This window comes from Vulpes vulpes, chromosome 6 (assembly GCF_048418805.1).
Source record: "Vulpes vulpes isolate BD-2025 chromosome 6, VulVul3, whole genome shotgun sequence".
NCBI lineage: Eukaryota > Metazoa > Chordata > Mammalia > Carnivora > Canidae > Vulpes > Vulpes vulpes.
The window spans coordinates 133,082,641-133,107,992 of record NC_132785.1 but is presented as its reverse complement, the minus strand read 5'-3'; the positions used below and the strand labels follow the sequence as shown (position 1 = coordinate 133,107,992).

Genomic DNA, 25,352 nt, shown 5'->3' with positions numbered 1-25,352 from the left:
GGAAATTAGGGAATAATTCAAAAGAATCATGGAAACTAATGAGAATGAAGATATAATCATTCAAAATCCTTGGGATACAGCAACAGCAGTTCTGAGGGGGAAATACATTGCAATACAAGAATCCATCCAAAAACTGGAAAGAACTCAAATACCAAGCAAAAGGCAAGCTGCCCAGGATATCAAGGTAAAGTAAGAACAGGAACTGCAAGATATCCAGTCTCAGTCAAAAGAATAATTCAATTCTTACACATAAATGTTTGCCAGAGTGTTATGGCCAATGAATTTGCAGCTCTGAGAATTCATCAGATAGCTGCTCTACAGTACAGATGTGTACTCCACCAAACAAACAAACGTAGAAGTACAGACACTTCACTGTCTGTCTCAAGCTGCTGGGATGTATTTCTAGGAAAACATTCTCGTAGGTCAATATTTTTCTTTAGAGCAGATATTGGAAGCCTCATGTTAGCCATTTTAAAAGGCAACACTTTGAGAAAATGATTGTTGATCTTTCTGAAATTTGTGGCATGTTCATGTTTATTGGTAGAGCGATCCTACCAAGACGGGCGATGGGACTATGTCATATTCCTTGAGAGAGACGGAGAATGTGCCACCATCTAGGAATGTGACCATCAATTCACATATGCTATCCGTCCTCAAGTTAATTTACATACATAGGGAATAAAATGGAATTACGGTGGGGGTTCCATTTCTGACAGCTGACATTTATTAAACTTTGGCTCAAAGATCATGTGATTTTACAATTGGATTTTTTTAATTAACTGATTTCTCTTTTCCTTAATTCCAGGACACATTAGTCTCCTGATCCAATGAGAAATATATTTTTCAATAATGTTGAAGGGATCTACTATGAATCTACTACACCTACCATTGAAGAAGCTGGATTCTGACTCATTGACAAGCTTTCCCAAATGAATTTTATAATAGATTTCCTTGAATAAACTGGCCCAGTTGTCATGCTTCTTCCTGGGAAATAAATGTCAGCTCTGCCTTAATAAGTATTTGTTTTAAATTTTTAAGAATTTATTTTACAGCAGGAGTCCCAAAATCCTTCATAAACTTTTTTTCCACAATTGTTTTTCTTAATTAAGAAGTCTTACCTTATTAAAATGACCACCATGCTAAACCATTTTTATGTGATCTGAACAGAATGTTATAGTTTCGTACCAACTAAAAACTTAATTTACAAATAGACCACAGACCTCCTCCTACTTTTATAGGCTTGAATACTTAAGTAATTTAAATTATAGTTGGTATTTACTTCATTTTAAAATCTAAATCTTTCCTAGAATAATAAAATTTCAATGTTCAGCAAAAAACCCCTGTTTGAGTTTAAGCCATTTTCAAAAGAAACTTGCCTTCTAAATCATTGTGTTCCAGAACATTAAGTGATTATAGGTATTGGGTATTAGTGATGATGCATTGTGATGTCTTTTGGGTGCATCGGTGCTTCTTAAAGGGGCCGCATAATATAGGGTTAACTATGCATATTCATGTTAACAATTAACTTGTAGTTTGGCTGTTTCCTGGATTTTAAAACATATACATGTGCAGAAATGTATTAAAATGAAAGGAAGCATACCTTTATCAAGATGCTATTTAAATTTAACATCAAGTATAATATTTCATTTGGATTCTTCTTGTTCTTGTTAATGCCTAAAAATGCTTATTTGGATCATCACCTTTTTTTGATTGGGAGAAGCTCTCTTCTGTGTAGAACAGTTGTTCCAGAATATCTTGTTTTGCCTTCCCATTGCATGACAAAATTAAATATTTTTTTCCAGGAGTGGAGGTGCTGTTAGAGTCCAGTGTTCTAGAGGAGGCAGTGTCTCAGGCCTAATTTTACTTTTCTAATTCTGGTAGCTATTACCAGGAATTTCTGAAAGCTTTGTTTAAGTAGTCTAATATTTTCTATGTAAAGAGCATTAAATTTTGCTATGTATAAATTTTTGTAACCTAACAGTGAATCAATATTTTCAATCAGTGCCAAGGGCTTCCTGTAGTCCTATTCAAGTATTACAATAAATATTTGTAGATAATAGTCAAAAAAATAATAGAGGAGACAAGGAGGGACGCCTGGGTGGCTCAGTGGATTAGTGCCTGCCTTCGGCCAATGGCGTGATCCTGGAATCCCAGGATCGAGTCCAACATCAGGCTCCCTGCATGGAGCCTGTTCGCCATCTGCCTGTGTCTCTAACTCATTCTCTCGCTCTTGCTCATACTCTCTCTGTCTCTCATGAATAAATAAATAAAATCCTTAAAAAATAATAGACAGCATTCCCTTCTTTTTTGTATGATTAAAGAAAGGTTATGATCAAATGATTAGTTCATTTACATTCACCTGTAGCAATTACATGAGAATTTGAATTTTGTCGTGTTTGTGTTTGTTCATTCCTGTGAATGATGGTGCAGTTAGGTGAGTTTTTGTGTCATGGTACCCAAACTCACCATATTGTCCTCTTTAATCTTTGAGGGTTTCAATAAAAATTGTTCACTCAAAAAATATATAAAAGACAATACTTATATGGTCCTCTCACTAGATGCAGAGAACTCATAGGCCAAATTACAGCAGGCATTCCTGATTAAAACTCTTCAAAGTAGAAGGTAGAGGGAACATGCTTCAATATCTTAAAGCCATCTATGAAAAGTTCACAGTGAATCTTATACTCAATGGGGATTCAAAGAGATTGTCCTTAAATTCAGGAAGACAGCACAGATGCAGGCCCTCACCAATTCGGCTCACAAAAGAAATAGAATTCGTATAATCAACAATCAGACAACAATATAAAAGGCATTCAAAGTGGCAAAGATGAATTTAAACTCTCCCTCTTTGCAGAGTACATGATATTTTATATAAACTCCAACAGATACCACCTAAAATTTCTAGAAATGACATAGCAACTTAGGGACATGGCAGGAGACAAAACAAGCATAAAGGCAGCTGCATTTCTACACAGTAACAATGATACTGATAAAAGAGAAATTAGGGTATTAAACTCATTTACAATGGATCCAACCATAAGATACCTAGGAATAGACCTAACCAATGAGGTAAAGGATCTGTCCTTAAATCTAGACAACACTTATGAAAGAAATTAATGAAGACACAAAGAGATGGAGAAACATTCTGTGCTCAAGGATCAGAAGAATAAACATTGTGAAAATGTCTGTGCTACCCAGGGAAATCTAGATACTGAATGCAATTTCTATCAAAATACCACAAGCTTTCTTCCCAGTGATGGAACAAATAATCTGAAGATTTCTATAAAATCAGAAAAGAGCTCCAATAGCCAGAGTAAGGTTGAGAACGAAAACCAAAGCTGGGGCATCAGAATGCCTGATTTCAAGCTGTACTGCAAAGCTTTTATCATTAAGACGGTGTGGTACTGGCAAAAAAACAGACACACAGATCACTGCAACAGAATAGAGGACCCAGAAATAGACCCTCAAACATACGGTATATAATCTACAATAAAATAGGAAAGAATGTCTCCTGGGAAAATAAAGCATTCTCATAAAATAATTGGCATGGGGAGAATTGAACAACCCCTATAGAAGAATAAAAGTAGACCATTCTCTTATACCAGACAAGAAGATAAAGTCAAAATGGTTAAAAGATCTAAATATGAGACAACAATTCATCAAAATCTCTAGGAAGAGAAGAGAGAGAACAACGTTTTTGAACTTAGCCTTAGCAATATCTTGCAAGGCATATGTATAATGAAAAGGGAATCAGAAGCAAAAATGTATTTTGGGAGCTCAATCGAAACAAAAATGTTCTGCAGAGCAAAGGAAACCCTCCAAAACTAAAACACATCATACAAAAGGGTAGATTATATTAGTAAATGACATATCAAACAGCTTGTAACCAACATCTATAAAGAACTTATCAAATTCAACACCCAAGAAACAAGGAATCCAGTCAAGACACGGGGAGAAATCATGAAGAGAAATATCTCCGAATAAGATCTACATATGGCAAACAAGTCCATGAAAAACATGCTCCACATCACTATCAGGGAAAAGCACATCCAAACACATTCACTTGTCACTTCACACCACAGAGAATAGTGAAATTAACAGGAAAGAAAACAACAAATTTTGGAGAGGATGTGGAGAAAGGGGAACACTCTTGCACTGTTGGTGGGAATGTGAACTAGTGCAGCCACTCTGGAAAACTGTGTGAAGGTTCCTCAAAGACTTAAAAATAGATCTGCCCTACAACCAACAATAGTACTGTTGGGGATTTACCCCAAAGATACAGACACAGGGAAATGGTAGAACACATGCACCCCAAGGTTTATAGCAGCCAAGTCCACAAGAGCCAAATTCTCCAAGACTCACCATGTCCTTTGGCAGATGACTTAATAAACACGTTACAGTATATATATACAAAGGAATATTTCTAAAAAAAAGGAATATTTCTCAGTCATCAGAAAGGATCAGTAGCTACCATTTTCATCAACATGTATGGAACTACAGGGTATTATGTCAATGAAATAAGTCAATCAAAGGACAATCATCATAGTTTCACTCCTATGTGGAATATAAGAAATAGTGAATAGGATCATAATGGAAGGAGAGAAAATGTGTGGGGATAAATCAGAGTGGAAGACAAACCATGAGAGACTCCTACCTCTGGGACTGGGACATAGGGTTGCAGAAGGAGAGCTGTGTGGTGGGACATGGTACCTGGGTGATGGGCACTAAGGAATGCATGTGATGAGATGAGCACTTGGTGTTACTAAATGCTAGCAGATTGAACTTAATTGAAATCTTGAATAAATAAATGAAAAATAAATTATTAAAGAGAGAGAACATTATGAGCAATGACATGCCAATGAATTCAGCAATCTGGAAGAAATGGATGCCTTCCTATGAATGTAGAAACAACTAAATCTGAAACAGGAATGGATAGAAAAGCAGTACAGACCCAAAACCAAGAAATTAAAACCAAACATATTTAAATTATTCTAACAATCAAAATTTGGGGCAGATGGCTGCCCATGGGAATGCACAAGCATTTAAAATTTATTAATGCCTATCCTGAAAATGTTCCAAAAAATAGAAATTAAAGGAAACTTATAAGTTCATTTTCTGAGGGTAGCATTTCCTTGACCTCAAACGCAGACAAAGATTCAACTGAAAAGGAGAATTACTTACTAATATCCTTGATGGATATGGATGCAAAATTGTCACAAATATCCTAAGAAACAAGCTCCAACAGTACATCAATAGGAGAATTCACCATGACCAAATGAGCTTAATTTCTGGTCTGCAAGGATGGTTCAGCATCTGCAAATCAAATAATGGGATTTGAGCCATTAATAAAAGAAAAGATAAGGACCATTTTGTTCTCTCAACTGATGTCCAAAAATATTTGGCAAAAGAAATTATACTTTCTTGATAAAAACATGTTGCTGTGTAGAGATAGGGAGACATACTCTATATCATAAAAGCCATTTACAGAAGACACATGGAGAATGTCATCCTCAAAGGAAAACTTGAGAGCTTTTCCCCTAAGATCAGGAACAGGACAGGGATGCTCACCATCACCACTGTTCTTCACCATAGTGCTAGAAATCCTAGCCTCATCATCAGAAAACAAAGATAAGTAAAATTCATTCCAATAAGCAAAGAAAAAGTCAAACTTTCACTCTTCACACACAAGATACTTTAAGTTCAAATCCCAAAATTGCTTTGAAAAAATTGCTAGAACTGATACTGGAATTCAGCGACATCTGAATTGTATTGTAAAATCAATACAAGGAAGTCATTGGATTTCAATATACTGCAAATGAAACAGAAAAATAGAAAATCAAGGAATTGATGCAATTTATAATTGCAACAGAAATCATCATATAACGACGAAAAATCCTAAGCAAAGAGGGATGGATGTATAGACTAAACATTCCAGACACTTATGGAAGACAGAAAGGAAGACACAAGTAGATTGAAAATATTTATTCTCATAGATTAGAATAGATATTGATAAAATAGCTATGCTACCAAGAGCAAGTAACACATTCAAAGCACGTGTATAAAAATATCACCAGCATTTTGCACAGAGCTTGAGCAAACAATCTGAAAACTTTCAGGCAACCACAAAGACCTCAAATAGCCAAAGCAATCCTGAAAAAGTAGGGCAAAGCTGGAGACATCCTGATCCTGGTTGTCAAGGTAAATTACAAAGTTGTGATCATCAGGACAGTATGTCACTGGCACAAATACAGATGTATAGATGAATAGAAAAGTTTGAGAACCCAGAAATGGACCCTGAAATCTAAGGTCAAAATATCTTGACAAAGCAGGAAATAATATCCAATGGAAAAAAGAAAATCTCTTCAACAAATGGTTTTGAGAATATTGGAGTCTCACATGCAGAAGACTGAAAGGGGAACCTTTTCTGACATCATTCACAACAATGGACTCAAATTTGATGAAGGACCTAAATGTGAGTCAGGAAACCATCAGAATCTTCAGGAGAACACAGGCAGCATCTTTTATACCTCAGCTGCATCCACTTCTAGACATGTCTCCAGAGGCAATGGAAAGAAAAGGAAAAGGAAAAGGAACTATAGGGACTTCAAAGAAAGAGCAATTTCACAGCAAAAGAATCACTCAGTGTAATTAAAAGGCCACCTACAGAATGGGAGAAGATACCTGGAAATATTTTATTAGATTAAAGAATCGAATTCAAATCTGAATGAATTTATCAGTCTCAATGCACACTGAAGATATTGGATAACTGAGTGAAATTACAAATTACTAGTGTTTTCAATAAACTGAGACTGTTTCATGAAGAAATAAAAAATGAACAAAAGAGAACAGATAAGGAGACTGAAACCTTATTAAAAATTCTCACTGTGGCATACCAGGTGGCTCAGGGGTTTAGCACCACCTTCAGTCCAAGGTCTTATCCTGGAGACCTGGATTCAAGTCCCATGTCAGGCTCCCCCAATGGAGCCTGCTTCTCCCTCTGTGTCTCTGCCTCTTTCTCTCTGTATCTCTCATGAATAAATATATCAGTGTGAATCTGGGAAAGCAAGGGACCCCAAGAAGTACATGGTGAGGATGTGTAGTCTGAAGAGCCCCCTCCCACACACACACAGACACAAGAGTACAAAACTTTATCTCCTTCATCATCATGTCTGTTGAGAGCAGGGCAGGCCTGTCATCACATCATAAGTGCTTAGATTTTGGAAGGACACTGGCTCATGGTGTGTGTTGTGGGACAGTGGTAGAGACGAGGTCCTGCTCCAGGAGGGACTTGTGTGGATTCAGTGTCACATCTGCATCAAAGGAGGGAATTCAATGGTTCCTGCTGGATATCCCATGGGTGGGTCTGGAGGAGAAGAGAGAGGACTGGTGATCACGTGTCAGCAGGTGACACTCAAAGATATGGTGTGATGACAAATTAAGCTAAACTATTATGAAAACTGAGAGAACAAAGGCGGAGGAGGACTTTCCACCTACAGGGAATAACTCATGGATCCTTCAGGTGCTGATATCAGCTCAATCTGTGTGACCTTTACATCCCTGTTTTGGAAACTAACGTCCATGTGATGGGAGGATGAGGGGGGCCTTAGGGGAGCACTTAGTTCAGGAGGTGCAGCCTCATGATGGGATCAGGGACCTTATACACCAGGACTAGGAAAGCTCCCTGCCTCTGGGCCCCATATGAGGTGACTGGGAAAGGACGGGTTAGGACATGGGCACTCTCCAGATACCCCATCTGCCTGCACCTGGACCTCAGACATCCCATACTCCAGAGCTGTGAGAATGAGTGTCTGTTGTTTAATCCACAGAGTCTGGGAATGCAGTGACCTCACCCAGAAACAGTTAAACAGGGTCTCACCTCTTATTTGTCCTTTACAATCTGGTCCCAGGAAAACACTCAGGTTATGACAAAATAGAGCAGGAAACCCACACCTGTACTCACTGTCCTCAGCCACCATCCTTGCTCCTGTCCTTAGTTGCTGTGCATCACGTTTGTGCCACAAATTCTTCCTACAACTCTGGGGTTCGTTAGAACCATTAGTATCCTGGGATTCCTTCCTCTTTCCCACCTGTGCACCTTGAAGGCAGCACATCCCCATGGAAGTGGACATCAAAAGGTTCAGATTTTCCCTTCTGCTATTCATACTACTATGTAGAATATTCTGGATCTGCCTCCCTCCTGTCATCATCTCCACAGCTATATGTCCCCATGACAACATCCACACCTCCTACATCCAAAAGGTGGTTGATTTTCTACATGTCGACTTGCAGTTTTTGTTCTCCCAGACCTCTGATTTCATCGGAAATCAGAATGATTGCATAACTGCCTATCATGTTCCAGTTACGAGACAAGCTCAAGGACCCTGATCCAGAATCTTAAGTGCTCCCTCCCAATGCTGTTATAGCAACGACCATGTGGGGAATGAATTACAAAATGATGAGATCTGGCTATTTCCATGTTGTGAAAATGATTCAGTTATGTACTGGCATTGGTGAGGATCTATTAAAAAATAACTTTCTTGAACTTTGAGCGGTATCTCTAAATGTAGTGCTAAAACTTTGTAACACCTGCCTTGTCCATTACTTTTAAAATTTTTTTGACTTATTTTTTATTTTATTTTTTTTAATAAATTTATTTTTTATTGGTGTTCAATTTACCAATATACAGAATAACACCCAGTGCTCATCCCGTCAAGTGTTGACTTATTTTTTAATTGGAGTTCAATTTGCCAACATATAGCATAACACCTAGTGTTCATCCTGCCAAGTGCCCCCCTCAGTGCCTGTCACCCAGTCAACCCCACCCCCCACCCACCTCCCCTTCCACTACCTCTTGCTCGTTTCCCAGCGTTAGGTGTCTCTCATGATTTATCACCCTCAGTGATATTTCCCACTCATTTTCTCTCCTTTCCCCTTTATTCCCTTTCACCATTTTTATATTCCCCAAATGAATGAGACCATATAATGTTTGTCCTTTGCAATTGACTTGTTTCACTCAGCATAAAACCCTCCTGGTCCATCCACGTCAAAGCAAAAGGTGGGTATTTGTCATTTTTTTTTATTTACTTATGATAGTCACAGAGAGAGGGAGAGAGAGAGAGGCAGAGACACAGGCAGAGGGAGAAGCAGGCTCCATGCACCGGGAGCCCGACGTGGGATTCGATCCCGGGTCTCCAGGATCGCGCCCTGGGCCAAAGGCAGGCGCTAAACCGCTGTGCCACCCAGGGATCCCAGTATTCGTCATTTCTAATGAGTGGGTAATATTCCATTGTATAAAGAGACCACATCTTCTTTATCCATTCATCTGTCAATGATTGTTCCTTACTTTTGCTTGCTTTATAACCAATACCAGTGCTGGAGAGAAGATCGCAGAGAGATGTTTTCATCTGGATTTTGTTTTCTTAGACTCTGGGAAAAAAGGCAAACATAATTTAAATTTGACTAAACATTATTTTCGGACTACATGGCTCACTACCAAATAAATGTCCCTCCAAGTATGCCACTAGCTAGAGCACAATGTGAAGAAAAATAAAGAGCACCCAGTTGTTTTCTATGAGACCACGATCTGAACGTGGGGCATGTGTTCTCTTGGCACAACACAGTCTCTCCTTTCAGAGCCACACCATCAGTAACCTGGTGTTGTCACGTTTTGGTGCAGAGTCCCTGATTCCTCAGAGCCAGGTCTCCAACTGCACGTCAGGTTATAAGGGAAACAGAAATTGTGCCTGGATCTGAAAGTCTCAGGTATGTTGAAAGGGAAATATGAGGCACTGGAGATGTAGATTTTGCAGGAACGATGAGGAAAATAAGCAGGAAAGAAGTGTTGGTCATATAAACTCTAAAGAAGAAGGATTTGTATGCTTTCTGAAATGCACTAATGACAGAGAACAAAACCTGGAGTTTCACTACTGAAAATGTGCTAACAGAGACTGCGTGATTTTCTTAGAGGTCTTAAAATTGTAGTCTTGACATTCAGGTAATTTTGCCATGTTAAATACATGGTTTATATTCGTTACTCAAAATAAGTATTATTCACTTCTGGGCCTTTGGGGAATTGATTTTTATCCACAGAGAGGAAAGAACTTGGCACCACACTAATTTTAAGAGAAGCACACAATGTGTTTCTGAATGTCTCTGTTACCTAAAATTACTCTCAAAATGGTAAAAAACAAAAACAAAAACAAAAACAAAAAAAAAGCCCGAACAAACAAAAAACATCCTCTCCTATTTCATTTTTGCTTTTTCTTAAGAACTTTGGCCTTTTTTTTCACTTCATTATGTCTGCACTAATCTTTTCAGCCTTTTAACTCCTAAGCATACTAGTAGAGCATGCTTCCAGTATCTGATGGCTCTGACAGCAGAATGAGTATTAATACTCACTCTACCTTTTGACAGTAAAGATGGTCTAATCTGCCTAGCAGCTTGCTTTGCCTTCTGACATGCTCACTAGCCCTCATGCTCAACCTTCTTTTCAGATCACTTCCTCATTATACTGTCTTCTAACTGGGCTTACTTAAAGGATGCAAGCAAAATGCAGGCTTACCAGAATATCAAAGCAAAGGAAGAACAGGAACTTCAAGATATCCAGTCTAGGTCAAAAGAACAACTCAATTCTTACACATAAATGTTTGCCAGAGTGCTACGGCTGACGAGTTTGCAGCTCTGAGAAGTCATCAGACAGCTGATCTGCAGTACAGATGTGTACCCCACCAAACAAACAAATGTAGAAGTACAAATACTTCACTGTCTTTCTCAAGCTGCGGGGATGTATTTCTAGGAAAACATTCCTGTATATCAATCTTATTCTTGAGAGTAGATATTGGAGGTTTCATGTTAGCCATTTTTAAAGGCAACACTTTGACAAAATGATTGTTGATCTTTCTGAAATTTGTGGCGTATTCACATTTATTGGTAGAGTGATCCTACCAAGAGGAGCGATGGGAATATGGCATACTCCTTGAGAGGGACTAAGGATGTGCCAGCATCAAGGAATTTGACCATCAATTCACTTATGCCATCCATCCTCAAGTAAATTGGACTATATAGGGAATAAAATGGAATGGGGGTGATTGTTCCATTTCTGAAAGCTGACATTTATTAAACTGTGGCTAAAGATCATGTGATTCTTAAAAAATTGGATTTTTTAAAATTAACTGACTTTCCTATTATTTTTTTAATAATAAATTTATTTTTATTGGTGTTCAATTTACCAACATACAGAATAGCACCCAGTGCTCATCCGGTCACGTGCCCCCCTCAGTGCCTGTCACCCATTCACATCCACCCCCCGCCATCCTGCCCTTCCAATACCCCTACTTCGTTTCCCAAGGTTAGGAGTGTTTATGTTCTGTCTCTCTTTCTGATATTTTCCACACGTTTCTTCTCCCTTCCCTTATATTCCCTTTCACTATTATTTATATTCCCCAAATGAATAAGAACAATGTTTGTCCTACTCCAACTGACTTACTTCACTCAGCATAATACCCTCCAGTTTCATCCACATTGAAGCAAATGGTGGGAATTTGTCGTTTCCAATGGCTGCGTAATATTCCATTGTATACATAAACCACACCTTTTTTATCCATTCATCTTTCAATGGACACCAACGCTCCTTCCAGAGTTTGGCTATTGTGGACATTGCTGCTAGAAACATCAGGGCGCAGGTGTCCCGGCTTTTCATCGCATCTGAATATTTGGGGTAAATCCCCAAGAGTGCAATTGCTGGGTCATAGGGCAAGACTTTTTAACTCTTTGAGGAACCTACACACAGTTTTCAGGAGTGGCTGCACCAGTTCACATTCCCACCAACAGTGTAAGGGGGTTCCCTTTTCTCCACATCCTCTCCAGCATTTGTGGTCCCCTGCCTCATTAATTTTCCCCATTCTCACTGGTGTGAGGTGATATCTCATTGTGGTTTTGATTTGTATTTCCCTGATGGCAAGGGATGCAGAGCACTTTCCCATGTTCCTGTTGGGCATGTCCATGTCTTCGTCTGTGAGATTTCTCTTCATGTCATTTGCCCATTTCATGATTGGATTGTTTGTTTCTATGATGTTGAGTTTAATAAGTTCTTTATAGATCTTGGAAACTAGCCCTTTATCTGATATGTCATTTGCAAATATCTTCTCCCATTCTGTAGGTTGTCTTTGAGTTTTGTTGACTGTATCCTTTGCTGTGCAAAAGCTTCTTTTCTTGACAAAGTCCCAAAAGTTCATTTTTGCTTTTGTTTCTTTTGCCTTTGTGGATGTATCTTGCAAGAAGTTAGTGTGGCCGAGTTCAAAAAGGGTGCTGCCTGTGGTCTCCTCTAGGATTTTGATGGACTCTTGTCTCACATTTAGATCTTTCATCCATTTTGAGTTTATCTCTGTGTATGATGAAAGAGAGTTGTCCAGTTTCATTCTTCTGCATGTGGATGTCGAATTTCCCAGCACCATTTATTGTAGAGACTGTCTTTCTTCCAGTGGATAGTCTTTCCTTCTTTATCGAATATTAGTTGACCATGAAGTTCAGGGTCCAATTCTGGGTTCTCTATTCTGTTCCATTGATCTATGTGTCTGTTTTTGTGCCAGGAACACACTATCTTGATGACCACAGCTTTGTAGTACAACCTGAAATCTGGCATTGTGATGCCCCAGAATATGGTTTTCCGTTTTACACTTCCCCTGGCCATTCGGGGTCTTTTCTGATTCCACATAATCCTTAAAATAATTTGTTCTAACTCTCTGAAGAAAGTCCAAGGTATTTTGATAGGGATTGCATTAAACGTGTAAATTGCCCGGGGTAACATTTACATTTTCACAATATTAATTCTGCCAATCCATGAGCATGGAATATTTTTCCATCTCTTTGTGTCTTCCTCAATTTCTTTCAGAAGTGTTCTATAGTTTTTAGGGTATAGATCCTTTACCTCTTTGTTTAGGTTTATTCCTAGGTATCTTATGATTTTGGGAGTAATTGTAAATGGCATTGACTCCTTAATTTCTCTTTATTCAGTCTCATTGTTAGTGTATAGAAATGCCACTGATTTCTTGGCATTGATTTTGTATCCTGCCATGCTGCCAAATTGCTCTATGAGTTCTAGCAATCTTGGGGTGGAGGCTTTTGGGTTTTCTATGTAGAGTATCATGTCATTGGCGAAGAGGGAGAGTTTGACTCCTTCTTTGCCAATTTGAATGCCTTTAATGTTTTTGTTGTCTTATTGCTGAGGCTAGGACATTCAGTACTATGTTGAATAGCAGTGGTGAGAGTGGACATCCCTGTCTTGTTCCTGATCTTAGGGGAACAGCTCCCAGTGCTTCCCCATTGAGAATGATATTTGCTGTGGGCTTCTCATACATGGCTTTTTTTAAAATTAATTTTTATTGGTGTTCAATTTACCAACATACAGAAAAACACCCAGTGCTCATCCCGTCAAGTGTCCACCTCAGTGCCCGTCACCCATTCCCCTCCAACATGCATGCTTTTAAGATGTCAAGGAATGTTCCCTCTATCCCTACACTCTGAAGAGTTTTGATCAGGAATGGATGCTGTATTTTGTCAAATGCTTTCTTTGCATCTAATGAGAGGATCATATGTTTTTTGGTTTTTCTCTTGCTGATGTGATTAATCACATTGATTGTTTTACAAGTGTTGAACTAGCCTTGCACCCCAGGGATAAATCCTACTTGATCATGGTGAATAATTTTCTTAATGTACTGTTGGATCCGATTGACTAGTATCTTGTTGAGAATTTTTGCATCCATGTTCATCAGGGATATTGGTCTGTAATTCTCCTTTTTGGTGGGGTCTTTCTCTGGTTTTGGAATTAAGGTGACACTGGCCTCATAAAATGAATTTGGAAGTACTCCATCTCTTTCTCTTTCCAAACAGCTTTTGTAGAATAGGTGTGGTTTCTTCTTTAAACATTTGATAGAATTCCCCTGCGAAGCCCTCTGGCCCTGGACTTTTGTTTCTTGGGAGGTTTTTGATGACTGCTTCAATTTCCTCCCTGGTTATTGGCCTGTTCAGGTTTTCTATTTCTTCCTGTTCCAGTTTTGGTAGTTTGTGGCTTTCCAGGAATACATCCATTTCTTCTAGATTGCCTAATTTATTGGCGTATAGTTATTCATAATATGTTTTTAAAATCGTTTGTATTTCCTTGGTGTTGGTAGTGATCTCTCCTTTCTCATTCATGATTTTATTAATTTGAGTCCTCTCTCTCTTCTTTTTAATAAGGCTGTCTAATGGTGTATCTAGCTTATTAATCCTTTCAGAGAACCAACTCCTGGTTCTGTTGATATGTTCCACCATTCTTCTAGTCTCGATTTCATTGAGTTCTGCTCGAATATTTATTAACTCTCTTTTTCTGCTGGGTGTAGGATCTATCTGCTGTTTTTCCTCTAGCTCCTTTATGTGTAAGGTTAGCTTTTGTATTTGAGTTCTTTCCAGTTTTTGAATGGATGCTTGTATTGTAATGTATTTCCCTCTGAGGACTCCTTTTCCTGCATCCCAAAGATTTTGAACAGTTGTATCTTCATTCTTATTAGTTTCCATGAATCTTTTAAATTATTCCATAATTTCCTAGTTGACCCTTTCATCCTTTAGCAGGATGGTCCTTAATCTCCACGTGTTTGAGGTCCTTCCAATCTTCTTGTTGTGATTTAGTTCTAATTTCAAGGCATTATGGTCTGAGAATATGCAGGGGACAATCCCAATCATTTGGTATCAGTTCAGACCCGTTTTGTGACCCAGCATGTGGTCTCTTCTGGAGAAAGTTCCATGTGCACTTGAGAAGAATGTGTATTCAGTTGAGTTTGGATGTAAAGTTCTGTAGATATCTGTGAAATCCATCTGGTCCAGTGTATCATTTAAAGGTCTCATTTCTTTGGAGATGTTGTGTTCAGAAGAACTATTGAGTATAGAAAGAGCTAGATTGAAGTCACCAAGTATAAGTGTATTATTATCAAAGTATTTCTTCACTTTGGTTATTAATTGATTTAAATATTTGGGAGCTCCCACAAACAGGGCATATATATTGAGGTTTGTTAAGTCCTCTTGTTGGATAGATCCTTTGAGTATGAGATAGTGTCCCTCTTCATCTCTCACTACAGTCTTTGGGGGTAAATTTTAGTTTATCTGATATAAGGATGGCTACCCCTGCTTTCCTTCGAGGACCATTTGAATGGTAAATGGTTCTCCAACCTTTTATTTTCATGTTGTAGGTGTCCTTCTGTCTAAAATGAGTCTCTTGTAGACAGCAAACAGATGAGTCCTGCTTCTTTATCCAGTCTGAATCCCTGCGCCTTTTGATGGGGTCATTAAGCCCGTTCACGTTCAGAGTTACTATTGACAGATATGAGTCTAGTGTCATCATGATATCTATTCAGTCCTTGTTTTTGTTGATTGTTCCACTGAACTCCTTCTTATAGTGGAATTTTAAGAGTCCCCCTTAAAATTTCTTGCAGAGCTGGTTTGTAGGTCACATATTCTTTCAGTTCCTGCCTGTCTTGGAAGCTCTTTATCTCTCCTTCCATTTTGAATGAGAGCCTTGCTGGATAAAGTGTTCTTTGTTGCATGTTATTCTCATATAGGACCCTGAATACATCCTGCCAGCCCTTTCTGGCCTGCCAGTTTTCTGTGGAGAGGTCTGCTGTTACCCTAATACTCTTCCCCTTAAAAGTCAGGAATTTCTTCTCTCTTGCTTCTTTAAGGATCTTCTCTTTATCTTTGGAATTTGCAAGCTTATCTATTAGATGTCAAGGTGTACAATGGTTTTTATGATTTTAGGGGGGGATCTCTCTGTTTCCTGGATCTGAATGCCTGTATTCCTTCCCAGATTAGGAAAGTTTCCAGCTAGGATTTGTTCAAATACATATTCTGGCCCTCTGGCCCTTTCGGCGCCCTCAGGAAACCCAATTAAACATAGGTTTTTCTTCCTCAGGCTGTCATTTATTTCCCTTAATCTATCCTCATGGTCTTTTAATTGCCTGTCTCTTTTTTCCTCAGTTTCCCTCTTTGCCATCAACTTGTCTTCTATGTCACTAACTCATTCTTCCACCTCGTTAAGCCTCGTCGTTAGGACTTTTAGTTTGGATTGCATCTCATCAATTGATTTTTAATTTCTGCCTGATTGGATCTAAATTCTGCAGTCATGAAGTCTCTTGAATCCTTTATGCTTTTTTCTAGAACCACCAGTAGCTGTTTAATCTTGCTTCTGAATTGGCTTTCTGACATTGAATTGTAACCCAGATTTTGTAACTCTGTGGGAGAGAGGACTGTTTCTGATTCTTTCTTTTGAGGTGAAGTTTTCCTTCTTGTCATTTTGCTCAGTGCAGAGTAGCCAAAAACAAGTTGTATTGGGAAAAGGAGAAAAAGAGAGAGAGAGAAAGAAAGAAAAGAGAAAATGAAAAAAAGGAAGAAAAAAGAGAAGAAAAAGAGAAGAAAAAGAGAAAGAAAAAGAAAGAAAGGGGAAAAAAGGCTGGGGGAAGCAAACAAAAATCAAAAAGAGAAACAAAAAAAAAGAAGAAACCACGGGGGAGTATCTTCTGATTCTGTATAATTTAAGTCCCTTGACTTTCCCTGGAACTTGTCCTTCTAGCTGGTCTTCTTGGGGAGGGGCCTGTAGTGCTGATTTTTAGGTGGTAGCACTTGGGGGAGTTGCTGATCCCCCTGCCTAGTGCAGGGCTCAGTGGGAGATTTTTACCCTGTGAGGCCTCAGAAGGAAAAACCCCAGTGGTGTGGCCAGCTCTGGAGCCCAGGATTCAGCTCCTGCAGTGACTCCGGGGCTCTCCGTCTGTAGGGCCTGGAGGCTCGGGGCGGGGCCACTGATCTGCTGAGCTCTGGGCAGGAGCATCCTCGCTGTCCTGGGCCCTCCCGGCCTCTGCCTGTCCCGGGGGAGGCCGGATCCTGGGCTGTGTCCCGGCGCCCTATGCTCCGGGGCCTGCGCTGTTGGATTCTGCTCCCGCCCAGCAGCCCCCTCCTCGGAGCCGCCGCCCGAGCCCCTCCGAACTGCTCCGGGTCCGCCATGCGCGCTGCAGCCCTTAGGGAGCTCGGGGCATCTCCCGGGGCGCAGTTCCTCTGTTAGTGTCCCAGGGAGCCCGAGGGCATCCCCGCCCTCCTGGGTCCTGCTCTAATTCCCTGCGGGCCCCTTTCTGCCTGGGAAGGTTGGTGCAGCTCCTGCTCCTCCGGGACGGGTCTCTCCTGTCCTGGAGACACTCGCCCCGGCCTCAGCCCGGCTCCTCGTGGGACCCCTCCCCCTTGGAGGCCTTTTGTGTCTTTATTTCTTTTTCCCCGTCTTCTTACCTTGATAAAAGCAGGAACTCTTCTCACTGTAGCATTCCAGCTGGTCTCTCTTTAAATCACAGGCTGAATTCGTAGATTTTGAGGATGAGTTGAAGGTTATCTAGGTAATTTGGTGGGGACAGGTGATTTGGGGACCCTACTCTTCTGCCATCTTGCCCTTCCCTCTGACTTCTCTATTCTTTAAGTCCAGGACACATTAGTCACCTGATCCAATTAGAAATCTATTTTTCAATAATGCTAAAAGGATCTACTATAAATCTAGTACACCTACCATTGAATAAGCTGGATTCTGACTCATTGACAAGGTTTCCAAAAAAAATTTACTATAGACTTCCTTGAATAAAATGGCCCAGGTGTCATTCTTCATCCTGGGAAATAAATGTCAGCTCTGCCTTAATATGTATTTGTTTTAGATTTCTAAGAACTTATTTTACAACAGGAGACCCCAAATCCTTCATAGTCTTTTGTTCCACACACATTTTTCTTAATTAAGAAGTGTTACCTTATTAAAATGACCACCATTCTAAACCATTTTTATGTGGTCTGAATAGCAAGTTTATTGTTCTGTACCAACTATCTGAAAACCTCATTTACAAACGGACCACAGACCTCCTCCTACTTTTATAGACTTGAATATTTAAGTAATATAAATTAGAATTGGCATTTACTTCATTTTTTTTAATTTATTTATGATAGTCTCACAGAGAGAGAGAGAGAGAGGCAGAGACACAGGCAGAGGGAGAAGCAAGCTCCATGCACCGGGAGCCTGATGCGGGACTCGATCCCGGGTCTCCAGGATCACGCCCTCGGCCAAAGGCAGGCGCCAAACCGCTGCGCCACCCAGGGATCCCATTTACTTCATTTTTAAATTGAAAACTTTCCTGGAATAATAAGAGTTCAATGTTCAGCAAAAAACACCTGCTTGTGTTTACGCCATTTTCAAAAGAAACTTGCCTTCTAAATCATTGTGTTCCAGAACATTAAGTGATTATAAGTATTGGGTATTAGTGATGGTAGACTGTGTTGTTCTTTATGAAATGATACATATAGCTGTTGGGTGCATCAGTGCTTTTTTAAAGGGGCTGCATAATATAGGGTTAACAATGCATATTCATGTTAACAATTAACTTGTGGTTTGGCTGTTTCCTGGATTTTAAAACATAGACATGTGCAGAAATGTATTAAAATGAAAGGAAGCATACCTTTATCAAGATGCTACTAAAATTGAACTTCAAGTATAATATTTCATTTGGATTCTTTTTGTTTTTGTTAATGCTTAAAAATGCCTGTTTGGTTCTTCACCATTTTTAATTGGGAGAAGCTCTCTTCTATGTAGAACAGTTGTTCCAGAATAGCTTGTTTTGATTCCTGTTGCATGACAGACTTAAATATTTTTTCATCAGTGGAGGTGCTTTTAGAGTCCAGTGTTCTAGGAGATGCAGTGTCTCAAGTCTAATTTTAGTTTTCTAATTCTCATAGCTATTACCAGGAATTTCTGAAAGTTTTGTTTAAGTAGTCTAATATTTTCTATGTAAAGAGCATTAAAGTTTGCTATGTATAAATTTTTGTAACCTAAAAATGAATCAATATTTTCTATAAATGCCAAGCATTTCCTGTCGTTCTATTCAAGTGTTACACTAAGTATTTGTAGATAATAGTAAAAAAATAGAAAAGACAAGAAGGGACGCCTGGGTGGCTCAGCGATTTAGTTCCTGCCTTCAGCCAAGGGCATGACCTGGGGTCCCACTGTCGAGTCCCAAGTCAGGCTCCTGCATGGAGCCTGTTCGTTCTCTGCCTATGTCTCTCTCTCTCTCTCTCTCTCTCTCTCTCTTCCTCTCGTTCTCTCTGTCACTTATGAATAAATAAATAAAATCTTTATAAAACTATAGAAAAGAAAAGAGGTATATGGTCCTCTAACTAGATGAAGAGAACTCATAGGACAAATTACAGCAGGCATTCCTGATTAAAGCTCTTCAAAGTAGAGGGTAGAGGGAACATGCTTCAATATCTTAAAAGCCATCTATGGAAAATTCACAGTGAATCTCATACTCAATGGGGATTAAAAAGCTTGTCCTTAAACTCAGGAAGACAGCACGGATGCAGGCCCTCACTGATTCTGCTCACAAAAGAAATAGTATTCCTAGCATCAACAATCAGACAACAAAATAAAAGGCATTCAAAATGGCAAAGACGAATTCAAACTCTCCCTCTTTGCAGAGTACATGATATTTTTATATATACCGCAAGAGATACCACCTAGCCCCTCCAAGCTGCTCCCGGGTCAATGCGTGTGCATGCTGCAGTCCTTTAGGGAGCTCAGCGCACTCTCCCAGGTGTCCAATTGCTCTGTTAGTGTCCAAGGTAACCTGAGGGCATCCCCGCCCTTCCTGCTGTCCTGCTCTAACTCCCTACAAGTGCCTTTCCACCCGGGAAGATTGGTGAAGCTTCTGCTTCTCTGGGACAGTGCTTTCCTGTCCTGGGGGCACTCTCCCTGGCCTTAGCCTGGCTCCTCGTGGGGCCCCTCCCCTTTGGATGCCTTTTGTTTCTTTAATTCTTTTTTCCCGTCTTCTTACCTTGATAGAAGCACAAACTCTTCTCACTGTAGCATTCCAGCTGTTCTCTCTTTAAATCTCAGGCCGAATTCATAGATTTTCAGGATGATTTGAAGGTTATCTAGGTAATTTGGTGGAGACAGGTGATTTGGGGACCCTACTCTCCCGCCATCTTGCCCTTCCTCCTCTTCAAATCGTCTGAAGAATCGAGGCTTAAGAGATTGTGTCATGAATTAGTCACATTTTATGAAAAGTCCACAATGAACACTGCATTCAAAAATGAAAACCTGAAGCTCTTCTGTCAAGTCAGGACCCACACAGGGGGTCATTCCCACCATGAGTATTCAACATGCTATACTGAAGAAGAATAAACTGTGTCACCCCATATGTCAGCTGGTTCTCTGGAGTATTGTGAAAAAAATCACATAAGAATCATCCAATGGACAGAGAGGCTGAAACTCCTATGTCACCTTGCTGGAAGGAACTAAATCTCCCAGGAAAAAATTCCCTTCTTTAAACCAGGAGGGTTGAACAATCCTCTTCACTAGAACGGTCTATGGGGCCCAGAAAGGAGTGCAAACCACCCTTGTCATTTCCTCACTAGTTTACTGACCCAAACCCAATATCCTGGTCTTATATCTCCACAAACCCAACGTTCTGTTGTGTAAGAAGCACAAGGGCTGCCTACTTAAGTCATTGTCAGTGTGTTGTGTTCCAGGGAGCTCAGGGACATGCAACATGAAATACATCCCCACTTAGGTCTGTCATATATCTACAGAATAATTAGTCCAGAGAAATAACCAAGAAGAAGAGAGAAGGAAGCCTGTACTGTGGCAATGACTGGAATTCCAATCCAGGAAATTTAAGAAACTAAGAATAATAAATACTTAAATCAATAGATTCAGAAAAAAATTATTTGTATCTATAGGACATGATATTTTGTAGGGTGAAACCCAATACGTTCTAAAACCAAACACTTAGTTAATGAGCAATTTCAGGAAATATATAGGATACAAAATCAACATACAAAGTAAATCTAGCAGCCATGTCCACAATAGTCAAACTGTGGAAGGAGCCTCAGTTTCCATCGAAAGATGAATGGATAAAGAAGATGTGGTTTATGTATACAATGGAATATTCCTCAGCCATTAGAAATGACAAATACCCACCGTTGCTTCAACGTGGATGGAACTGGAGGGTATTATGCTGAGTGAAGGAAGTCAATCGGAGAAGGACAAACATTATATGTTCTCATTCATTTGGGGAATATAAATAATAGTGAAAGGGAATATAAGGCAAGGGAGAAGAAATGTGAGAGAAATATCAGAAAGGGTGACACACATAAAGACTCCTAACTCTAGGAAACGAACTAGGGGTGGTGGGAGGGGAGGAGGGCGGGGGGTGGGGGTGAATGGGTGATGGGCACTGAGGGGGGCACTTGACGGGATGAGCACTGGGTGTTATTCTGTATGTTGGTAAATTGAACACCAATAAAAAAATAAATTTATTATAAAAAAACCATAGTAATTCTGGGTTTCCACACAGTAACAACCAATAATTTGTAATTTAAAGATTTTATTTAATTTTTCATGAAAGACACAGGCAGTGTGAGAAGCAGGCTCCATGCTGGGAGCCCAACGTGGGACTGGATCTCTGAACTCCAGAATCCCTCCCAGAGCAGAAGACAGACCACAACTGCTGAGCCACCCCAGCATCCCTAACAATAAAGTATTTAAAAGGTACTTTATAAAAACTTGTTACATTGACACCAGGGTCAGAAATATATTATGTAAAATTAAATATTCTGAAGGAAGTAAAATACTGTCCACTAAAAGTACCTAAATTGATGAGAGATTTTTAGAGTCAAAAAGAAACGCAAAGGTAATTTTTTCATAGGTTTGAAAACTTCATCATGTCGCAAGATATTACACACAGTGGCCTACAGATGTAAAGCAATCCTTGTTAATAACTTGTAAAGAATCAAATATTGGGGAATATAAATAATAGTGAAAGGGAATATAAAGGAAGGGAGAAGAAATGTTGGGAAATATCAGGAAGGGAGACAGAACATAAAGACTCCTAACTCGGAGAAACGAACTAGGGGTGGTGGAAGGGGGGAGGAGGGCGGGTGTTGGAGGGGAATGGGTGACGGGCACTGAGGTGGACACTTGACGGGATGAGCACTGGGTGTTTTTCTGTATGTTGGTAAATTGAACACCAATAAAAATTAATTAAAAAAAAAAAAAAGAAGCACAAACTCTTCTCACTGTTGCATTCCCGCTGTTCTCTCCTTAAATCTCAGGTTGAATTTATAGGTGTTCAAGATGATTTGAAAGTGATCTAGGTAATTTGGTGGGGACAGGTGACTTGGAGACCCTACTCTTCCACAATCTTGCCCCTCAGAATCTTGTATGACTTTGGAGTAGATGGTTATTCTTAAATTTTTGCTTTGGAATATGCATGTGCTTTAACTCCTGCCTAATTGTCCTGATGTTATTTGCTTCCCACATGAGGGTTGAAGAGGATATACCTTGTAAACATTAACATATTATCTGTATCTCTGCTCAACTCAATTATATCAATAACCCTGGATGTGAGAAGCCCTGAGTTCCCCTAATCATCTGACATCTTAACTCCTCCTACCATATATTCTTATACTATAGACGGTGTGGTGAATTCTTTCTGATGTATATGTTGGCAGTCCACATTGAACTCTGGTGTTTTGTTTCAGAATGTCCTAAACTTATTTTCCCTGGACGCTGATTCTGGATCCTATGGACTCATTTTTGTTTGTACAACCCTACTGAATACTTTACAATTTTTATATAATGTTGCAGGAAGCACATGTAGACATATGTCTTCCATACACATAAGTTCATTCCACAAGTGACATAAAGAGCAATGCACCTCCTAGCAATGAGATGGGGCTTCTAGGAGGGCAGGTAGTGTTCCCATGGACTAGAATTGCAGGAATATTATAGGCAAGACTCCATGTGTTTGTAAAGTGGACACAGGTGCCTTTTGGTTGGTGGGCTCTGCTGGCAGTCTTTCTGATGCATATGACCCATTCATAGTTAGAAAGTGTTAGATTTGGAGACAGAAGAGAAGTCTTGTACATAGCCCATAGGGTCATGGGGACTGATCTGAGAAAACCAAAACTAAGTTTGATTAGAGGCATAGATTGAAATTGAATTGAAACTGAATTTTCCTGCCACATTTGTTATCAAAAATACCTGATCAATCTGTAGAAGGGTTCAAGGGTAGATTTTTTTCTTCTCTTAGATGGAATATACTATTTGAATATAAAAGGAATTCATCAAAAACTTAGTGGAAAGGCAGCATTACACTGTTCATTTAGGAGGGATAAGAAAAATAGAAATATAGGCTATACAATGGAAAATGTTCATCCTCACACCAGTTTATTATATCCCAAACTCTACATGAATGCAGCTCATTTTGCATCAGGTAAGCTCATCAAAGCCATTACAGAAAATCACAGATTTGACTGTAGTGGAACACAGTGACTGAGTTGATAGTTACAAATCCAACTGCATTACCTGAAACCCTCTGCAATTCAGCCTAAATTCTAAATTTAGTAAAAGAGTGTGATCCTCAATGCGGGAGGGGTCCACATTTCTAAGGAACCCTGCCAGTCTGTCATTCAGGTGTTTCAAGAGGGCCAGTAAGTCCTGTGGAGAGGAGCACAGGCCAAGATTCTGACTCACTGAAATGTGCACAAGCACATATGAGAAACCCTCTACAATTTAAGGGATAGGATAAAATCACTCTATGGGGACACATGACACCTAAAAACCAAGATTTATGTGCAAATATCACTACAAAGTACCACGTGGACACAAAGTTTGAAGTCCAGAACATTACCTAAGGAAAACATAGTTTCTGAAAGCAGTCAGTATGAACACACAAAGGCAGTCACATCTGCTCTGTTCACAACAGTCTGACACAAGTGATCCCAAGCTGATTATATTCTGAGAGGACATGTATATAAGGGCCTCCTTCCATGGACTAAAAGAGCCCATATCTGAACCTGCATCTGGGAGAGGAGCCGCAGCCCCAGGAACCATAAGTAACCCCATTCAGTGATCAGGCGAGAACACAGACAACTCACTATGGAGTCTGTGCTCAGCTGGGTTTTCCTTGACACCATATATATTTTTTTTGCAATATGCCAACACATAGCATAACTCCCAGGGCTCATCACATCAACTGCCCTCCTCTGTGTCTGTCACCCCGTCACCCTAACCCACCGCCCACTTCCCCTTTCAGCACCCCTTGTTCTTTTCCCAGAGTTAGGAGTCTCTCATGTTCTGTCTCCCTCTCTGATATTTCCCACTCATTTTCTATCCTTTAGCATTTATTGCTTTCACTAATTTTATATTCCCCAAATGAATGACAACATATAATGTTTGTTGTTCTCTGATTGACTTACTTCACTCAGCATAATACACTCCAGGTCCATCCACATTGAATAAAATGGTGGGTATTTGCCAATTCTTTTTTTATGAATTTATTTTTTATTGGAGTTCAATTTGACAACATATAGAATAACACCTAGTGCTTATCCTATCAAGTGCCTCCTTCAGTACCCATCACCCAGTCACCCCTACTCCCCCATCTCCCCTTCCACCACCCCTAGTTCATTTCTCAGAGTTAGGAGTCTCTCATATTCTGTCTCCCTTTCTGATATTTCCCACTCATCTTTTCTCCTTTCCCCTTTAATCGCTTTCGTTATCCTTTATATAACCCCAATGAATGAGACCATACAATGTTTGTCATTTCTAATGGCTGAGTAATATGCCACTGTATACATAGACCACATCTTCTTTATCCATTAATCTGTCGATGGATACCGAGGCTCCTTTCACAGTTTAACTATTCTGAACATTGCTTCTATAAATATTGGGGTGCAGGTGTCCTGCCATTTCACTGCAACTGTATCCATGATGCTATTTTATAGGTAATTCATGGGGAACAAGACACCTTGAGTATGTGAGTGGAGATGAGTGAGAGAAATGGCATGTGCAACCATTTTCTGACCAGGATCTCGTCTGTCTGCAGGTGTCCAGGGTGGAAGTACAGCAGTTGGAGTCCGGGGGAGACCGCGTGAAACCTGGGAGGTCACTAAGACTCTCCTGTGTGGCCTTTGGATTCAACTTCAGTGAATCCTACAGCACATATGGGCTTCGCCAGTCTCCTGGGAAGGGGCTACAGTGGGTCACATACATTAGCAGGAGTGGAAGTAACACATACTATGCAGACGCTGTGAAGGGCTGATTCACCATCTCCAGAGACAACGCCAAGAACACGCTGTATCTGCAGATGAACATCCTGAGAGCCCAGGACACCGCCCTGTATTACTGTGCAGACACAGTTAGGGAACATCACTGTGAGCCCAGACAGAAACCTTTTTGCAGGGACTCAAGTATGGATGGTCTGTAGGGTCTCTCATGTCACCAGGGGGCACTCAGGTCACCAGTCCCT

The 25,352-nt window shown here is 39.9% G+C and overlaps 1 gene segment (V, D, J or C); it reads left to right on the top strand.

The window, feature by feature from the left end:
- LOC140599266 (immunoglobulin heavy variable 3-11-like) overlaps positions 1–25,145 on the top strand; it is a 32,546-nt gene extending 7,401 nt beyond the window's left edge. The window contains 1 exon segment of the V gene segment in view: positions 24,930–25,145. Coding sequence covers positions 24,930–25,145 — 216 coding nt within the window.
- The last annotated feature ends 207 nt before the right edge of the window (positions 25,146–25,352 follow it).